Raw genomic sequence first — 19,953 nt, forward strand, 5'->3', positions numbered from 1 at the left:
ACCAAGGAATCCCACCGTATCTGACCAGATCAGTAACTACAGCATCTGTGAGGGAACTTCTAGTAGAACTCCCATGTATCTACCTGGGGCTGCTGTTGCCAAGTATCTGATTGTTCACAGTAGTTGTGCTGACATAAAATTGTTCACTCATAAAACTTTTAGTAGGTACAGCATTCTGCTTTGTTTTCAGCCCAGGAAATCTGCTCTGGCATTACAGTTCCTCTGTGCTGGCTTCTCACTGGATGACAGTTTTGCCATCCACACTCAACTGTGGAAATTCTCTGGAGTTAGAAGCAAAACTATACCTCTAGAAAAAGTTTTAGATTCTCTGTAATGAAACAGTGAATTTAAATGCCGATAAAACTACCTAGTTAAGCTTTGTCCTCACGCGACTAGTAGAGACAGTATAGTGCTGTCCTGAACAAGCTACATTGAAATAAACCTTGTGCAGCATGTCCGCACTATAATTTTCCATGAACGTAGCTTCCCAAAATGTAAAAATATAGCTCTTTTTACAGCAAATGCACACTCTTGTCCACAAGTCTTAATAAAGGCAGTGAATGTCAGCTTCTGTTGATTCTTCAAGTAACAGCATACTGAGGAGGGCTGAAATTTGAGAGGAGTGAGAAAAACATTTTGAGGGAATGATTTTACTTTATCTGCTTCTAGGCAGAGATAAAATTATGTTAAATAAAACTGTATGAAGCAGGTTACTGAAGACAAACTACTCAGTGTTTTCTCTAGAAAAAGAAAATTGAAAGAAAAGAAATAGTCAATAGTCTATTGTCAGTATAACCTCATTTTACTATTATCACCAGCAGAAAGAGCAAAACAAAACACAAGCAAACCATGAAACATTCTGCCTACTTTTTGCTTTCATGCAAATTTCATGTTTAATAATCCTGCTCCATTTTTTAATAAATTAAATGTAAAAAGGAGTGAAGTCTGGTTCCCTAAAGAGTCTTCATTCTTTTATCTTTAGGAAGAAAATCATAAGCCCTCAGGCTATCATAGTTCCTCCAGTTCACAACTGATCAAGACTGTTAGTATTTGCGTGGATGATTTTGGGTAATACTGTACCTTTTATCTTGGTCTTCTTGATTATCACTCACTTTGTTAACAGACAGCAGCCTTTTATCTCTGGGAACCTGAGAACAACATCAGGCATGGGTCAGGTAAATGCAACTGTCAGATATTTGCAACTTCAGATTGGTCTAGTGTAACAACTGGAATATGTAATTAAATCAGTGTTGTCTGATTCACAGATGTAAGGAGTTGCTTTTCTTTGGGAGACTGATCATGAACACAAAGATAATTTGCAAAGGGAAAAACGTAGAGCTTGCTTTCTTCTTTAGTTCTCGGGTGCACAAAAATCTGGAGCAAAGTACTCTTTTATATGTCCTTATCTTTGGAATATCAGGCTACGCCACAGTCCAAGCTTATATTCACAAACACACACGTACGCTTTCATTGAATAATAAGAGATGTGAATAAAAGCATATTATTGCTTTGATGAGTGCTGCATGAAGACCCTTTTAGCTCAGAGGTAAAAAAGGTTTTCAAATAAACCACAAGAGCTTGCTGAGAAAGTCCTCCACTTATGGAGCAGTCTGGAGGATGCAGAACTAGTAGCCAGGGGACGTTCGTAGCTCCTTCTCTTCACTAGCATAGGGACAAGTGAGGGACATGCTGGCAGGTCAAAGAACACTGACTTCCGCTTTGCTGAGTGCGTTAACAGCCATGAGAAGCAAAGATCAAGTCAAAGCTGGCCCCTCAATAGGCTCAAAATTCACAACAAAAGTGTCTTAGAGCTGTTTTCCCACATACCTGTTCCCTGAAACCAGCATGGATATGAAATCACCAAGGACAAAGTTGCTCCTCTGACTTTTTTTCTTGTTGAACCAGCAGTTTTGGAACTAACACTCCTAATCTATTTTTAACAAAAGAAGCTACATCCACTTCATCACAGCAGGTAGCTGACAGGATTGCAGAGCAAGGATAGACCTAAGAATGGGCTGAAGTTGTGCCTGTTATCTCTAAATACTTTAAAGAAAGATCAGGAAACATCTCAACTTGAAAAAAAAACAATACGACAGTGCACTTCAGTAGCCAAGGTTAACACCAGCTATATCTACAAGATAGCAGCAGAGTCACAGTACTAGCAAGAGCCTTTCCTTCTCTCAGGGTCTTCCTCCTGCTCTATCAAGTGTCCTGCTAGTTAACAAACCTCCTTCATATGTTTTCAAAGTGGAATCCAAGCCACTGTTCACACATATCGATTTCCTTGTTAAGATCACATATTTACCCTTGAAGGAGGGCCAATGTTCAGGTAAATACAATTACAAGAAAGAGAGAGAAGGAAGAAAAAGGAGTTAAGGTCAAACAATTCCTATTGACTGGGAAAAATACCTAAAAAAAATTACCCAGCGTGTCAGAACAAATGAGCCAGGCAACAAATAAGGGCAATTTGAGAGAGTCTTGTGCATTGGACGTCCTCCTCTATGCTGACCCAGTACAACACTGAGACTGAGGTTAGGTTTAACTTCCATTTTGAGCACATCATCAAGAGTTACCCTCTTCTCCCACTTCAAGCCAGAAGTAGCTATTTCTGACTGCTGGAGATGGCCTAAGACTCACACAGCTTAGTTGCAACTGTCTGAAGCAAGGAACTGGATAAGTCTCCTGGAGCATAGTTCTGAGGAAGAAAAGGACTCTTCTCTGTTCTTATAAAAAATTCAGTAGATTAATGAACTGCTACATGTAGTGTAAGGGTATTACGAAGGCAGAAGCCAACGCTCCAGATCCTCGTACACATCCTGCATTTCAAGAACGCACATAACTTCACGGACTCTGGTGCTGTGGTAACTCTGTCAAGATCAGGACCTTTCCTCTTTCTCCTTGGGAAAAGCCTCTCTCTACTGATAACAATGCAAAGCAGCATAGACTGTCTCTTGAAATATAATCAGTAAAGAAAAGAACAATATTTAACTATAAGACTGGTATATGGCATTTTGCCTACAAGCCCTCTCTCCTGAACACTCATTTAATGATTGTAGCAGAAATGGAAAAAAAAAAAAAAAAAGCCCATTCTCTAAAAGCAGTTATACTAATAAATATTAAAAGCAAAAAAGCAAAAGTTTTTAATTTTTAAATTTCCATTCCTGCCACCCCCTCACGAGTGATGAGGAGGTGCTGTCACTGCTCTGCTGACTTTCACAGAAGATCCTCTGTCCAATTTAGGCATAGATAGCTTCAAAATTACTGAGACAGTTAAGTGAAGCAAACAATTTTGTATTTCACTGCTTGGTAGGCGACACCAATTCTTGTTTGTAGAGTATGAAAAGATCAGCCTGGGTTTCAGAGTGGAGTGTCTGCATTACACAGAGATGCACCCTGTAGAGTTCTCCTCTGATTTCAGCAGAAATTTCAGACATAATCCTACTTAGACACTGAAATGTATGAAAAAGAAAGCTGGTGTCAGAATGGTGGATCAAGTCATTGACTTAGAACCTGACATAAACTCAAACTGTATGTCAATGTTTCCCCTGTAAACTGAATTATAGCTCCATCTGTGTGTCCAGCTCCATTTCTGTCCCTCACCTTTCTATTTAGACTGCAAACCCCCAGTACAAGGGCTAGATCTCACTATACGGTTTGTATACAGCCTATTGCAATACTAATATAAATAAACTTAAAATGGGAAACTGTCAGATGAGATACTCCAGTTAAAGAGCAAACTAAAACATGTGTGTCATGAACCAGAAAAGCAGACAAACTTATAGATGAACAACACCTCCCCCTTCCCACTTTTAAAAAACACTGCAAGTATAGGAGCACAAATAAAAAGGGGGATTACTCGTCCAACAAGGCAAGAATGCTATGTTGAGAAAAAAAAAAAATCGTGGTTGTCAATTTAATATGAGAATTCTGATTTTGTTTTTTCTCATCAGAGCTAAATACACCAAAACAGCCTCAAACAGGCGTCCTAAAATGGAAAGAATGCTTCATACAAGTGTCAGAGAGATAACGGGATGTAGTGACTCCTGTCTTTGAAAAGTGGCTCTTTTCATGCCTCTTAAGAGTGCGTCCCTGCCAGTGCACTGGGGAGGAAAAATGACAGGGTTACCTACTTTATAATAGTCATACAATAGGCCAAGAGCAGCAGCACTGTCTTCATCACCATTTATGCTCATCATAGCCTTGGTAGCTGCTGTTAGGGGATTCTCCAGATACGACTTCCAGGCTTCATCTTCGCTGGTGTAGGCTCGTCTGGTGTTGAATGAAGCGTCATTTGGCACTAAGGCCACAAGTCGCTTGTTACTGCGTAGACAGGAAGAATAAAATGGTGATCCAGAAGGGATTATTTTATTGGCAATTCACAAGGCATGTTGAAGAACATCACTTAGCTGAATAAAGGTGATATATCAAGCAAGTATCTCTGTATTAAACTTGCTGTTATAAATATTTAGGTAGGTATTATAAATATTTAGTGGGTACCTTTAGTACTTAACCAAAATTTTTTTTAATGTGTGCAGATCTTGCAGTAATAATTCAACTGTATTTTTCTGTTGTTATACTAATAATACAATTATAGCTACTGTAAATAATAATACATTTTTGCTAATTTTTAGCAGCTAAATATTTTAAAATTACTTGGAAATAAAGTTTTAACAATATAAGAACAATTTAGCATTGCTATTTTTCCTAGCTGTCCACCTGATTATGGAAAAATATAAATAACTAAAATCAGTTATGAGACATAAACAGAATAAAATATAAAACATATCTAATACTGATCTAGTGTTCACCTAAACTGAGTATATCTGAGTATTTCTTAAGTGGGAACATTTTGTAATTGAGTCAGTCGCTGCTTTTGGAATGCAATTGGTCAGTAATTTCAGATAGCTTTTCAGCAATGGGTCCAGTGGATGGAGCACAAGAAGCAAGCACATTTGCGCTCAATTCCCACTTTGTCACTCACCACATGCAGTTACAGACCCACAACAAATGGAGGCCAGACCCTGAGAAAGTGAGACTTGGAGGAGAGCAGCTTCCTCCAGCCTGAAAGAGGTGGAAACTGCCCAGTGGCCCATATATCAGGCGAGGGGCTGCTTTGCCACAGCTATGGCTGAAATTTCCAGTATAATGGAAACGTAAATGAGATTATAGTACCTGCTTTTTCCAAACATTCAGTAAACTCGGGGATAGAAGAGCTATGCAAAAAAAAAAAAAAAAAAAGTAGCATTCCTATACCCCAAGTTAGTATGCAACTAGATTAGGCAGGAAAATAGCTGAAAGGGAGGTGTGCTTCTTGCATGTTGCAAAAGCACCCTCAGATTTATGGGTCAAGTTACAAGGATCATGTTGATACTTTTAGTAAGTTACACCTTAAAATCTGATCCATTTTAAGAAAACTGCAAAGCAGGTAGAGTTACCTGGAACTGAATGCACTGACGTAACTGGCCAGAATAATGGTTACTGCCTGTGACTTTCTTAAAATATCTTCTACATAAAAGCTGTTTATTATTCAGTCTCTTCTTTTTGTTCTCCCCCTAACCACAGGGGTCCCCGTTCCACACGCCTCACACAGCAAACTTTAGTTGCCGCAAAAAGGGTTTCGGCTCATCGAGACACTCACACCTGAGCCTTACATTTGATTTGAGGAAACAGCATTTCTGGGAAGGTATCTCATCTACAACTTTCAACCTACAGGCAGCCGACAGGCTCAGACTCCACGCTAAACTTCACTGCTGCTTGCATGCCGTCTGGAAAGCGCATTTTGTGTTGTGTAAGGAGGAGGAGGGGGCTGGCAGAGATTATCATCTCTATGGTACATAGCGCTGTTTACGAGTTACTTTATTTAATGAAAACGAAATAATCTATCTGGTACATAGAGCAGAGTTTTATGAACTCCATGTGGGGGGGGAGCATTTATTAGCTTCATAGCACAAAATACACCCAGTGATTACAGATCAGATTATATTTTCCTTTCTTCTAAATTATCTGGATTTTTAGAAGCTTCCTTTCACTTCTGAATGCCTTTCTTTCTCCCTGGCCTTCTGCTGTCCCTTCTTAAGATTTCCGCCCTCCTCCTTTCCACGTATATATTTGTGTTGTTACAGGTCTCCTCCAGCAAACAAAAGCTGAAGCCTGTATTAGGAACCCAAGATGCAGGGAGCTGCTAGGTCTGCTTTCCTTTTCAATGCTTTATTGTTAGCGACTCCGATCAGATTTGCAGCAGCCCCATTGTTTGTGCCAGAGGGAGCTGCAGGCCGGTCCCGCTCCCGCTCCGCTCCCCGCTCCCCGGCTCAGAGGGAATTAGTGCGGGCAGCGATTCTCCCTGCCTCCACAAAGCTCCCCTTCAGCCAAACCGGCCGAGTTTGCCTGCGCCGGCCGCTGCCCGCTGCCAAGCGCAAAACACCACTCGCTCACCTTCCTGTGGCAATCTTAGGTTACAACCAATATCTGTCTTTTATTACTTGGAGCTCTCGTCTCCATGTGATAGTCATAACCGATTTATGAGCACTACAGGCAGGCTGCAAGCTGCCCTTTAAAACACCTCTTGACAGTCGCACGGTGCTCACCTGCAGAAACGCTAGAGAGAAGGAGTCGATCTGTCCTGCTCTAACTTGGTAAAGACAACCTTAAAGCAATGAGAGTGCTGTCCCTGAGAGGTGCCAAAAAAGATCGTTTTGGGCAAGAGTTAAAGGGAAGGGGATGAATGCTCTAAGAACAACCAGTGAGGAAGTGAACAGCCTGGGTGGCTGGAAAGCCACTGGTGCCTAGATCCAGAGCCTCCCCATAACGCATTTTCTCCAAAAGCCAAGTTTTCACATGTAAAAACTAAGTATTTTTCTTCTCTGGCTACAGAGATGGTCTGCAACATAATCAACTGACACACTCATTGTGTTTACTCCGCAAACAGACTGAAACAATAGCATGGAGAAAAATAAAAAACTTCCTCTTCACCTCCATCCCTGTAATCAGCTCTGTGGGAGGTTAATGGTCAGACCTAATTATCATGATTTAGCATAGTCAATCATTTCAAAGATTATATCCAAAGCAGTCAGCCAAAACAACTGTGCTTGCTTTAAGAAAACTTCTCTGTTAATTATAAGGTCGTTTGGATGGGAGGGAGGGTTTCCCTTAAGAAATGAGGCTTGTGTGTGCACATGCCACTCCCCCTGCTTTTCCATGACTTCTGAACCTCCTGGACAATTTCTGCCTAACGTGACAGAGGGGTAACACTCCCAAAGATGTGAAGCCCCCCATAACTAGAGGAGACATACTTCATGCTTAAAGCACGCAAAGAAAATCGGTTCTCCCGAGCGCAGACCCTGCATGGGTACGTTCCCTTCACGCTCCCGCGAGTGCCCTTCCAATATGTTGGCCCCCACAGCAATTACAGCTGTGTAACCTATGACAGCCGGCAGCTGTTTAGAGGAGGGTTACATCGGTGGCATCCTGATTATGGAAAAGACAAAGCGTGATACCAGAAAGTTTGCATGAGAGCACTTCTGAATGCCCCAGGCAGGAGAAAAGCCTAACACAGAGCCTACGCTTACCATCACATCTAAGACTCCAATCAAAAGCTACGAACCCATCAGTGACCAACCTCCATCTGTTCCCACCCATGGCAGGAACTCCTTTAGGGAGGGAAAAGCAGCAACCGATTAAAAGTGGAAGACTCTCGTTCAACCTGGCTAGCAAGGACCAAGGAGGGCAACAGCAGCAAAGCTCTTCTGTAGCCTGAGGCATATCTTCTAAAATAGACTGTAGCCTCAGAGCAAGTTAAGCAGTGGAGAACAAGCCCAATAGTGATTTTGCCCATTCCTAGCCTACAGCCCATGTCTGCACTGTTGCCAGGAGGTGTGCTAGCAGAAATAAAGCTAGGAGAGGCATGCTTACATATGCTGAAATAACTCCATTATTTTACCATGGAGATAGATACACCTTAAAAGATTGAGGATACTTGAGGAGTAAAAGGTGCCAATTCCCTTTCAAGCGATCAGTTGAGTTCCTAATGGCTGCCAAGTATTTTTCAGTTGTTCTATGTTACATAGTAGTAGGTGGTTAGGTATCTTAACTTATAGGTGTGTAAGGATGAAGGTATGTTTTGAGGTATGTTAACTTAAGAGCTAGATCTCCCTGACACTTGAGCATTTATGTCAAGCCTAAACTTCAGATGACCTTTAGTTTTGAAAAATCTTTTTTCCCAAGCTGTTTAGTACAGATTTTCTTGTTTGTACTAGCCTTACGTGATTTGTGGTCTTTGCTCTTAACAGAGAAAATATGTAAGATTTACAGATTGATACGACTTATGGTGATACGGCATCTGGTACAATGATATTTTTGAACTTATTTCAAGATAAAAGTTTTGGAATTTCATAAAACTAGGTATTTTAAGAGTAGTGTAGAACTAGAGAGGTCTAAAACTCTGGTGCTCAGTTGGTCTCATTTCAGTTACCGCAGTACAATGACACAACGAGGACAACTAAATTGTACAGTACTCACTTTACCATCCTAAACTCAATAAATAATTGAAAGGATGTGCTGGCGTTTCAAGTCCTTCTTCAGATTTGAGATAATGAACTTTCAACAGCCACTACTTGGGGCTATAAAATCCCACAACAGGCAAATTCTCACATGACTTGATACAATTTACATATAATCTTAAATATTCCTTAATACATTCACAAACAATGGTAAAAGAAGGTAGCATTGTGATTGGACTTTGCTTTTTATTCAGGAACAAGATTTCCTGAACCTCCTCCCACCTGTCCATCTCTTTCAGGCCACTTTGGTGTGCATGAGTCTTCGGTTGGATTTGCAAAGGTCAGGCAGTCCTCAGTCTCTTTGCTAAATCTGCCATTGAATGCAAAGCACAGAGATGCAGCTGTACTGGTGGAATCAAGGTACAACCCAGTGATTTAACATGAGGACCACAAACACCCAAAACAAGAACCCCATTCATCTTGACATGAATCAAACCACAAGGCTTGATGCATCCCTCCCTCCTTGCCTGCTAATAATTGCTAGTGAAAGACAAGGCCACCAAGTATGCTGACACGTGAAAATATCCTTAACGTGAATGCATGGATGGACCCAGATACAATATAGCTGGGAAACGGTGCAGTTATCCTACTCTCTTCCATCATATGCTCAGCATGACCTACTATACCATTTGATACTAGCAGAGAAGAATTCCACTCCTTGTCCCCCAACTTTTCTCTTGTCCAGGAAATCCACCCTGAAACACGTTAACAGACTGCTAAAAGTGCAAAGCTGAGCATCAAGCCCAGACAGTTTCTGGAGTTTGATTGCTTGTTTAGACAATGCATTTGTTCTTTTAACAAACTTTAAAGAAAAAAATTGCAAAAATGGAAGTGCTCCATGCATATCACCACACACTTCTTCACCCTCTGGGTGATGCATCAGTAGCATTTGAAAACAGGACTTCCCCCTCCCAGTGCAGGCCAGGTGCCAGGTGGGAACACATGGAGCCATGTGTGTTAGACAGCAGGAGAACGTGAGGATTTCCAGTTCCCAGGTTACAGCCCAGGCCTGAGGCAGCTTCATCCTAGCCTGCGCGACAGCAGCGCCAAGCACAAATACTCAGCATCCTCTGTGGAAAACGCAGCTTGGCTAAACACTAAAGACCTGGATTGCAGACCTGTCTTTTTCACAGAGAACTGTGCAGCCTCTTAGTGGATTCATCTTTAAACTGTTACTCCAGGAGAAGAGATATGACGCTTTAGTCCATACTACACTTACAAAGCACACCAGATATGTTAACACCAGTAAAATAATTGAAAAAGGCAAGACAGACTCATGTTGTCTTGGCTCCCATACCAGCACATCAAGACTACAGGATACTTTTATCATAAATTCCTCTTTTGTTGGATGATATGAAGGTGCACAGATGATACAGGGCACCTGTCTCCAACCTGGAAACCCAAGGCACGATACCCAATTTTAGAGTGCCAAATTTTAGAGCTAGCCAAAGAGGCTACTTTTATATTGCCGCACAGACACGTGCCATGTCACATTCTGGGTTTCTCATCCCATAATTGTCCAGATCTGAGACCTGGCTGAAGTATGCTGTATTAGTGTGTTATGAGAAGAAATCTTGCCCTTTTAGGTTTCCCTCCAGCACAAAATAATGGGTGGGGAACTTAAAAATGCCTGTGTGTCACTTGGTACAACACCAGAACAGGAACACACTCAGCCAGGACTAAGAGTTGGAAATGTTTCCACTTCAGGTTTGACATCAGAGAGCAGAGTGGGACCATTTACAAATGAGTGTTTCAATAGCTCTAAAATCCTTTGTAAGAGTTTAGTTTTCACTTACACAATTCTCAGTGCAACTATAAGGCTACTATAAAACAGATTTAAAACAGATGCTCATACGGTTTGTCTTACAATTGATGTTGTACACATGAACGAACAGGCACAAATTAAACTACTATGACCATTTAAAAAGCAGCTGAAGGACAGATCCCAGAGAAGCTGGGTAAGTTCAACAGAATTTAAATTCCAGATCTTCACTGTCTGTCTGTGCTCACTGTACAAAGAACCATAAATCAAAGCTAGTCCTAATTCTCTCCTAGTGCTTGAAAGCATCTTGGATTAAAGATTCTAAGGTTAGCCCACATCTGCCCTCAGCATTCTGCTGTGCGTAGGCATCAAGTTAAAAATAAATAAATAAAAAAAAAGGTTGTCTCACAGCAGGTTTTCATTTATTTTTATTTTTTTTTTAAAGAAAGTTTTTGACTCCTCAGGATTTATTCCCAAACTTAAGATTAAAGTCAGTAAAATCTTTGTTTCAATTAGACAATAGCGTTCAGTTAAAACTACAAAAGAACATAAATATTTAACAAACAGGAATATAATGGCTTATGTGTCTTGGCATTTTATCTTTCACAGCCCAGAATTTCATCTTCCTCAGAAGCATGAACAGGTCTCCAAAATGCACTTAGCTTAAGCCACACAAATGACTTAACAGTGAAGTTAAAAATCAAAGCTTTTAGACCACCAAGAAATTAGAAGATAAGATGTCCTTTGGCCCAGCCAGCAATCCAGACCAGGGAAAAAACTCCCATTAAAGAAGTAATTTTGCCTAGTAATGAATGCAGGTTTGGGACTCATACAATCTTGGGACAATTATTCTCCCTGAGTGCAAAGACAAATCTGAGCAAGATCAGACATGTTAAATGACTAAAATAAATTATTTTACCTTCACAAAACAGTCTGAGAGGAAGTAAATTATATTGAGAGAAGAAACATTGAACAGTAAAACAGACAAGTTAGCCAACTAGATGCCTACTAGAAGTTTTATTTATTTTCACTCAGAACCAAAATAATTTAAACATGTAATAATGAATAGTGATTCATTAACCTTGACAAAAATTTATTACCAAGTGGATGTACAAAAAAGAGTTATGACACAAAGATTAAATATACACAGTAAATGCCTACTGAGGACTATCTCAAGTGGTCAATTACTCATCTTGAGACAGACCTTTTATACCTATAATTTCAGAGACTGCTTTGCTTGACTTTTAATTAAAACTAATTTCTACTAGACAATCATTTGTATTAGTATAGGGAGTAGCCTGTTGTTTTTTCACATTTTTAGTAGGCAGAGAACAGTCTCCAAAAAATCAGGTTTCAGCATATTTGTAAAACAACAACAACAAAATCACTGTCATCTCCTTAAAAAAATGAGATACTGTGGAGCTCGCAACATGTCTGCAAAGGCGAATAGCTGATAACAGTTAGCAGTCATTGTAGCAGCTGCGGATCAAGCCATGCTCCGTTTTGCTCAGAAGCGTACTTGCAGCATGCATAGCACACAAGGTTGTGTTAGCTGACTTGAAGCAGCTAGCGGGAGACTAAAGTTAAAAACAGGGCATGACAAAGCTTCCTGGACCTGCTGCAGTTTAACCTGACCCTTGACCCCATAGCCCTTGCTCATTCATTACTCCCATGAAAGTTAATGAAGATGTAACAGTGACTGCACTGATAGCAAAGATTGCTGTTTTTTTCAGAATATGAAAGCTTTTCCACAGTCAGAAGGAAAACCCAAATTCAACAGCTGAACAATCCTGGGAGGTCAAGATTTCCCACAATATTAAAAAAAAGGCACAGGAAACCAAAAATATACTTTTCAGAACCACAAAAATACAGAAATACAGAAGATGCCATTGTCTTCCACTGCTAGGAAAATTAATAAATCTATGGATACATGTAATCTTTAACGTTAGGCTCATATTCTCCAGTTAGAGCTATGTCACAATATTCAACTTCTCTACAGTAGACATACACTTCACATAGTTTCGTTAAATATTTCATAAGTAATAATTTTTTTCTTTATGAAGTTGGTACAATTAAAGAAGAGTATGACAGTGTCCCAGGATGGAAGGACATCTGAACTAATTAGTCATTTTCTTTTAATTAGCTATTACTGTCCTAATCACTGATTAGAAAGCTAATGAAGATTTATCCCATGATGAATTCCTAGATCAGCATTTGAAAATGCTGGGTGTGGGTGGGTGTGTGTGGGGGGGGGGGTGTGGAGGGGGGTTAACATTCATAAAAAAGCAGGGACACGTGTTTCTGTAGAATCTCTAGTTTAAGCAGTTCTGCCTCTAACCACTGGCCATTTGCTTGTACCCACGCTTATGTATAAAAACACACACACACACACACACACAAAAGGCAGCTCAATTGGCTGCCTCATAATCACAGGAGAAAATATTATATTTAAGGAACTATCAATGGTCTGCAGTGAATTAACATTTCTGAAAAAGACAACAAATGTAAACCAGGGTACTGTCATTTCCTCTTCACATGCCCCCGCCAAAACCAGAATGATGCCCTACTGATCCTTGTGCAGGGAAGAAGTTATGTGACCACTACAGTCAAGTAAGTGACCTGGGAAAATCTCCTCCCTCCTCTCCTGCTTTGATCTTTGGCCTGCTCTCAGACTCTAACATGAGAGAGACATCAGTGTTACAGCAAGGTATGACCATTTGATACCCTTAATTCCTCTCAGGTAAGTTTGTGGTCACAAGGTCTCTTGAGGTACAGCACGCTGACTTCCACTTCCCTTGGTGGACATTTTCTGAGGCATATCCAAAACAGCAAGTCTGACACTGGAAAAGTGCAAGCAGTGCACATCACTATTTCTCCTGCTTCTCCATCCATTCCTGGATGAGTAACACATTGGAAAATTCAGCTTGGATGCCCTAAACTGGATATCCAGCAGTGGGAAAAAAAAAAGATACCTGTGTAGCGTGTGGCCCAATCGCCACCGAACATCAGGTGATGGGGAACGTATTTAGCCCTTAAAGAAAGAATTAAGTACAATTTACAGAATCGCACTGCAAACCATAAATACTTCTGTTGTTATACTACTGGATGCTTAATTTAAATATTATGACGTCAGCAGCATTTACACAGTGAGGGAGAAATATGAAACCAGGGCAAACTTGCTCTGTGAAGAGTCCAAGAAAGACTTCAGCCACAGACAATACCAAGCAGCAAGCTGGATGTGAACATGTCTACGTCGACAGAGGGGAGCAGGTCTGAACCTATTCCCACCTCCAGATTTGCTCTCCACTCAGTTATTTACCCACAAGCACATGCTCAGTAGTGGACCCAGGCTACCCCCAACTCCTCCTTAATGTGGTCAGTCTGAGCATGCCCCAGCCCTGCCTACCTCATGTCCTGAGTAGCTCTTACACATCCTAGAGGTGTCTAAAGCCTGACCAGTCGGGCTGATGGTTGGTCATGTGGCTGGCCAGCTACCGTGAGAGCCATGGAGATCAGCACGCTCACACCTGTTCCCGAGCCTGCTCTGCACGCAACTTCAGCCCCAGCCCACACGGGACTCGTGACTTTATGCAACACTGCGAGCAGAAGGGACACACATTTGTGGCACTTACTGGGCAGGTCACAGGGGTAGCACAATTCCTGCTCCTCATTCACAGGAGTAGTGGCAGTCTCTAAAACCCTGTTAAGTCCCAAAAGTACTGAGGCCATAAAGTACTGAGCTTTACTCATGCACTAGACCCATTAATCTGGAGTTCTATGAGTGATACATAAATTACTTCTATATGCTGTAGCAACTTTTCAGTTTATAAATGCCAAACTGAACCCTGTAATCCTTACATCCTGCAGAGAGTGGGACTCCCCCCTCCCTGCCCTATGCCCCATGGCTACTATTGCATCCCCAAGGTCCCCTTGTGATGGCTCTGAGAATCGGATGGTAACAGGAGCAGCTGCAGCCCCATCTGAACTATGGAGCTTCAAAACATTCAAAAAAAAGCAGGGACACGCATTTCTTTCTGCAGAACCTCTAGTTTTAAGCAGATCTGCCTCTAATTATTGGCCATTTGCTTGCACCCCCTCTACTGCGCTAAAACATTGCAGGATGGTGTGATGAACCCAGATCAATGAAAAACACACACAAAAAATAACCTCCAAGGGGAGACTGGGCTATTCTCAGCCCAAAACTCCCCTGACCCAGTTCTCTAGCAGCACAAACAGCTCTATTGACACAACTGACCGGGAGGAATGGAGGCAGGAACAAGTGGTCACAGCCTGCTGAAGTCAGTACTACACCTGAAAAATGCATGTGAAATCATGCCTTATCTCTTCTGACTGATAGCAGTCTGTGGAAGAAAGCAGGCAAGACCTTAAGCAGAAGGACTAAAGACAGGGAGATATGCACAGTATCTTAGGGATAATCTCCCCTTCCAAGCTCCTCAGTTAGCATTAGAATCAAGTGACTTATTCTTTAGCATTCTCCCTCGACTGACCACCTTCCTCCCTTAAAGGGGAGGGTGCAGGTAGTACTCACAGAACCCGCTGGCCCTGCTCCTCCTTCCTACAGAGGGACACTGCGTCCTGGGCAGCACCGCGGTGCACCAGGGCACACCGCCGCTCCAGAGCACAGGGCAAATCCCACTGCGGGATGAGCAGAGGAGATAGCAGCAGTGGGGTATAGAAAGCATGGAAAACTCTCTCCTCTGCATCAGCAGAGAACTTCCCCAGCACGAACCCCACAAAAACATGTCCCATGATACCAACAAATTAACTGACCTCGAAATAATGAGCTCCCCTACCCTCCCCTTGCCTGTAGGGGAGATTTGTTGTTAAGTAAAGGAAAGGCCGTGTGCAGGAGAATAATGTACTACTCTCTGGATTAGGTTTTAATTGAATGCAATTAGAATCGAAGAAAAAAAAGAAAAAAACAACCTTCCCAGGCAAACTTGCCCCCACTCTGACTTCTCATTCCACCTGGTGATCTTTCCTGAAAACAAATGTATTTGTCTCTTCAAGGTGCACTTGTCTAATAAAGGCCAGATTTCTTTACTTTTGATTTCTTGTTCAAGCTTTTAGCTACCACCTATCAATTTTCTAAGCACCTCTAACCAGAAACAGATCACAGGCATACCTGCAATGGGCTGTTACTTTGGGGTATCTGCTCTGCAGGGCTCTAAGCGCTCTTATGTTCCTCACAGCAGTAACATCAGTAGGGCTACACAGAGCAGGGAACAAAGAGCATTAATCCATTCCTGCCACACTGATCCTATTGGAAGGGACGGAGAGTTTAGTAACATCCTAGAGCCAGGAGAGGAGCACCGTAGCCCTAGTTTCCAGTCATGCACACAAGTTAGCTCTCCATTGCACTGCTTTTCTGCTTCAAAGCTGACCGAGGTACACATTTTTTCTTTTTTCCCCTCAGATTTCTCTCTCACTTCCATTAAGTGTGCTTGATCTGCTGCAGCCTAATTTCTGACCCTTTAATGAAAATACTGGCAACTATGCTTGGCCAGGAGAATAACTTAAGAGCCTCTATCACCTCCTTACGGTTCTGAAACTGCCCATTGCTTTGGGACACACCTCTTGTCCCTGAGCTCTTTTGCAGTTCATCTGGTTCCCCTCCTAACTCAATGACTGCTCTTTCAGCCGCTCCTCCCTGCCTCAGCAGTATCCCTCGGGGCTCTGTCCTTATTCCCCTCCTTGCATTTAAATCGTTTACTGCTCTTATCTGGCCCCTTAAGGCATTAGTTCCCATTCCCACTCCGATGAACTCCCAAATTCCACTTTGTTCCCAGCTCCTACCATAATCAGTTTAATTTCACCTCGGTAACTGCCTTTGCACTATCCCCACTGCCAGTTGATGTTTGAAAAGGCCAGGGCTAAAATTCGTTATCTTTTTCTTCCGGACTGTCCCTTCTTTTCCCTATCAGAGCAGTCAACCCTGCTGTTTTTCTTTTGTCAGATAATCTCCGTCTTTCACTCCTTGACAGGCAGGCTGTCACCGAGCCCTTCCGTCCTTCGCTCAGGTCATCTCCAACACGGGCCTCCTCCTCCTCCTCCTCCTCTTAGAGGCTTAGCCAGGCGGGCACACCACCGAAACGGCCTGTGCGTGAGCAGCGGCCAGGGCAGCCGAGCTCTCACCGCTGGTGACGGGGCTCCCACCCCCGGCCAGAGCCTCGCCGGGACAGAGCGGCCGCTCGGCCGCCGCCTGCCGCCCCCTCCCCTCGCCCCACCGCCCTCCGCCCCCTCCTGCCGCACAAGCGCCTTCCCCCCCCCCCCCCCCGCCCCGCACCGGCTGGCCCCTGCGCCGCGGCCCGGCCTGGGGCAGGGCGCCGGGGAGGCACCCACGCACACACAAAACTTTCGGGCCGATCAGCCCGCAGCGCCGATTGAATCAGATACGTCCTGCCGCAGCAGGGGAAGAGCAAGTCGCGACTTGCGGGCCGAGCTGCGGCTGCCGGCGCCTCGCCCGCTCCGCCGCCCCGGGGCCGCCGAGGCAGCGGGGATCCCTCGCTTCGGCCTCGCTCTTCCCCCGCCAGGCCCAGGCCCAGGCCCGGGCCGGGCCGGGCCCGCCGCCGCCTCCCTGGGCCCGGCCGCACCTGCCCGGGGCGAGGAGGCCGCCGCCACCGGGAGCCCCCCCAGGGCGGCGGCGGCGCCTCCCGCCGCCAGGGCCCGGGCGAGGCGGCGGCCCCGCCGAACAAGACCGCGGGACCCGCTCGCGTCCATTTCCTGCTCCACCGGCAGGAGCGCGGCGGGTGTTTGCGCTGCTCCAGTGCTTTTACTGGGGAAGTTACTTTTTAACCCCGCGATCGCGGACAAGCGGGTTTCCAGAGAGCCGCGGGTCGGCCGAGGCATCCCGTCGGGGGGGAGGGAAAAAAAAAAAAAAAGCAAACAAGGTCCCAGCCCGCAGGCAGCCAACGCAACGGCCGCGGGCCGAGGCTGGCGGGGGCCCGGCCCGCCCGAGCCCCGTCCTGCCGGGCCGGGCCGGGCCTGGCGGCGGCCCCCTGCCCTCCCCTCCCCGCCGGGGCGAGGCGAGGCGAGGAAGATGGCCGTGTCTGATCCGATATAAAAGCTCTTTGTTGCGCTAACACAAAAGGCAAGAAGTACTTTTCGTCCGGGGCCTTCGGCGAACGGAAGCCGCTCGTCTCTTCGAGGGCGAGGAGAGCTCCCTCCCCTCCCACCAAAAAAGGGTCCCTCGAAGTGAGGGGGGGAAAGAAAAATTTCAACTAAAAGGGAAATTAGGGAAAGGGGGGGGGGAACCCAACACACCCGAACCCCGACAACCATATCAAAAGCGAGATGGGGGACGTTAAGCTGCAGCTTTGTCCTCGGGAGCTCTGGGAGTTGCTCGGCCTCCTCGGTCTAGTGTCTTTTTATCAAGGGAGAAACATAATCCCAGCAGGTCCACATCCACCACCAGAGAGGGGAGAGGAGGGAAAAAAAAAAACACAACAAACCAGTCGGGCCGATCAGCCCCAGAGCAGCAGGAGCAGCAGCATGTCTGTGATCACTTACTTGTCCGTCTCTTGTGACATGTTTGATCCAATGAACTCTCTCCCCTTTTCCTGGTGCCTCAGTCTCTCTGGTGAAACTGGACTTTCAAGTCTGTGCAGGTGAAGGTGTGTGTGAACGCCCGGGACGGCAGAACCAGAGCTACTGGTAATTCTGCTTTCCTTCCCCCCCTCTCCCGGCTCCGGCAGCCAGCCGCGAAGGTAGGACAGGTAGAGCCCCCTCCCCCTCGCATGTGGGGAGCGGCGGGGCTCGGGCGGCGGGGCGCAGCGCGGCGCGGCGCGGCGCGGAGAGCGGCCGGGCCGGGCGCGCACAGGTAACTTTCCCGAGCGGCGCTGGATTCTTTCACTAAAGGACCCGAGCCAGAGGGACGAGCCGCGAGCTGATTGGGCGGGGCGCGCGCCCAGGTGAGCTGCCATTGGAAGAGGCGCGCACAGGTAAGGCCGCCGCCGAGCTCCAGGTAACGCACCTCCGCGCCGCGCCGCGCCGCGCCGGGAGGCAGCCGCGGGGGCCGCCGAGGGCACGGCGGCAAGCGGGGAGCCGGCGCGGAGGCGGCGGGCCGGGCGAGCCCCGGCCTGGGCGAACCCCGCCGGGGCGCTTTCACCGTTAAGCAGTCACTTCTTCTCCCCCCCCACCCCCACCCCCCGCCGCGGCAAGGGCGGCAGCGGGCTGTGGGCAGGCCGGGGCGGCCGCCGTCTCGCGCGGCGGCGGTTGGCGGTCGGCGGTTGGCGGCCGCCGTCTCGCGCGGCGGCGGTTGGCGGCCGCGCGGGGCCGAGGCCAAGAGGGGTCGCGGGCGGCTCGCGCGGCAGGAGCGCGGAGGAGGAGGCTGCTGCCCGGCCCGCTCCCCGCGCAGAGGTCTGTCTGACGCTTCAGGCAAATGGCGGAAAGAAATAGCTGCGAGGCCCGTGGGCGAAACCCCCCGCGCCCCTTCCCTCGGCCGCGGCCCTGCGGCGGCGCCGGGCCCCCGAGCGGGCCGCCCGTCCCGGCTGTTTCCGTGGTGTTTGTGGTCCCCAGGGAAGCATCGGCTTTCGCAGGACGGTTTCGTGGTAGTGAAGTTGGACTCTTTGGCGGGTTTGGGACTTTTTTTTTTTTCTTTCTTGTTGACCTTACCACCCAAGGTTGGGCTGGACTGGGTTTGACGTTGGTGAATGTCTCGGTGCAGAAAGCGGAGGGATGAAGCCGTGCCAGGAGCTGACAGCCATGCTCGGAGCTGAGTGTGGGGGCAGGCGTCTGAGGGTCTGCCCCATCAGCAGCGGACATCGTACAAGAAAATTGGAAAGCTGGAACGAGGTGTTTGTTGAGCAGGGCTCTATTACACAGAGGTGAAGCAGGTAAACGACAGCGATGGGGACATTACATTGTCACACTTCAACCCTGTCACGCTTCAGCCCGGTACATCCTGCTGTGTACGTTGCCTGAAGACCTAAGTGCTGTTATAAAGGACATGATCGGGCTATGTGGACAGCACCTACTGCAGCCTTTTTCTGATGGGGGGAAAGAGGGCTTAACCCCCCCAGGAAGAAGGAAGAGGGCTTAAGCCCCCAAATCAGGTCAGTTTGCGAAGAGGGAGTAGAAAAGTAGCAGAAAGGCTTCCATTGGCACTCACCCACCTATTCTCAGTCCGCCTTCCTCCTCCATGAGACAGGACAGGACCTCACTCATTCTTCCTGCCACCATATTAACCCCCGTCCTCTCTGAGGCATCTTCCTGTCCTAGGAATTGAATTTCATCACTGCTGATAATCTCTGCTTTATAAATAGTGCCATATATATATAATGTAGATCACTGTATGGGGTAGATCGCTATGTCACTTTGTGATCTTTGTAAGAAAGTTAATTGGCTTAAGGAGGCAAAAATATGGCAAATGTATGGTGTACTAGGTGAAGGTACCTTCTATCTTCGGCTTCATCTGGTGGGGCAATGTAGTAGAAGGCGTATTCACAGAAAGATACATTTATATGACAACACAGTATTGCATTCTGAGGGCCCGATTCTCATCTTTCAGCTCCTGCATTTGAAATCAAACTTCGCTCTGTAAAGTCTTTGGTACTATGCTAGTATAAAAGTTAGCGTGGGATCACAGTCAGGTACAAATACTTGCAACCGAGTCTT

The 19,953-nt window shown here is 45.8% G+C and overlaps 1 protein-coding gene across 6 annotated transcripts in view; it reads right to left on the reverse strand.

Annotated features, from left to right (window-relative positions):
• Positions 1–18,185, reverse strand: part of GRHL2 (grainyhead like transcription factor 2) — a 71,621-nt gene extending 53,436 nt beyond the window's left edge. For 4 of the 6 annotated variants that reach the window (XM_068932904.1, XM_068932902.1, XM_068932903.1 and 1 more), the window contains exons 1-3: positions 17,848–18,185; positions 4,131–4,320; positions 1,081–1,148 (exon numbers count right to left, since the gene is read on the reverse strand). In XM_068932904.1, the coding sequence (XP_068789005.1) occupies positions 1,081–1,148; positions 4,131–4,320; positions 17,848–17,867 (278 nt within the window). In that variant the 5' untranslated portion in view covers positions 17,868–18,185. Of the gene's footprint in view, positions 1–1,080; positions 1,149–4,130; positions 4,321–8,777; positions 8,866–17,847 lie in introns of all 6 variants that reach the window. The other 2 variants (XM_068932905.1, XM_068932906.1) reach the window with 1 other exon arrangement.
• Positions 18,186–19,953: the final 1,768 nt, after the last annotated feature.

Source organism: Struthio camelus, chromosome 2 (assembly GCF_040807025.1).
Source record: "Struthio camelus isolate bStrCam1 chromosome 2, bStrCam1.hap1, whole genome shotgun sequence".
Classification (NCBI taxonomy): Eukaryota; Metazoa; Chordata; class Aves; order Struthioniformes; family Struthionidae; genus Struthio; species Struthio camelus.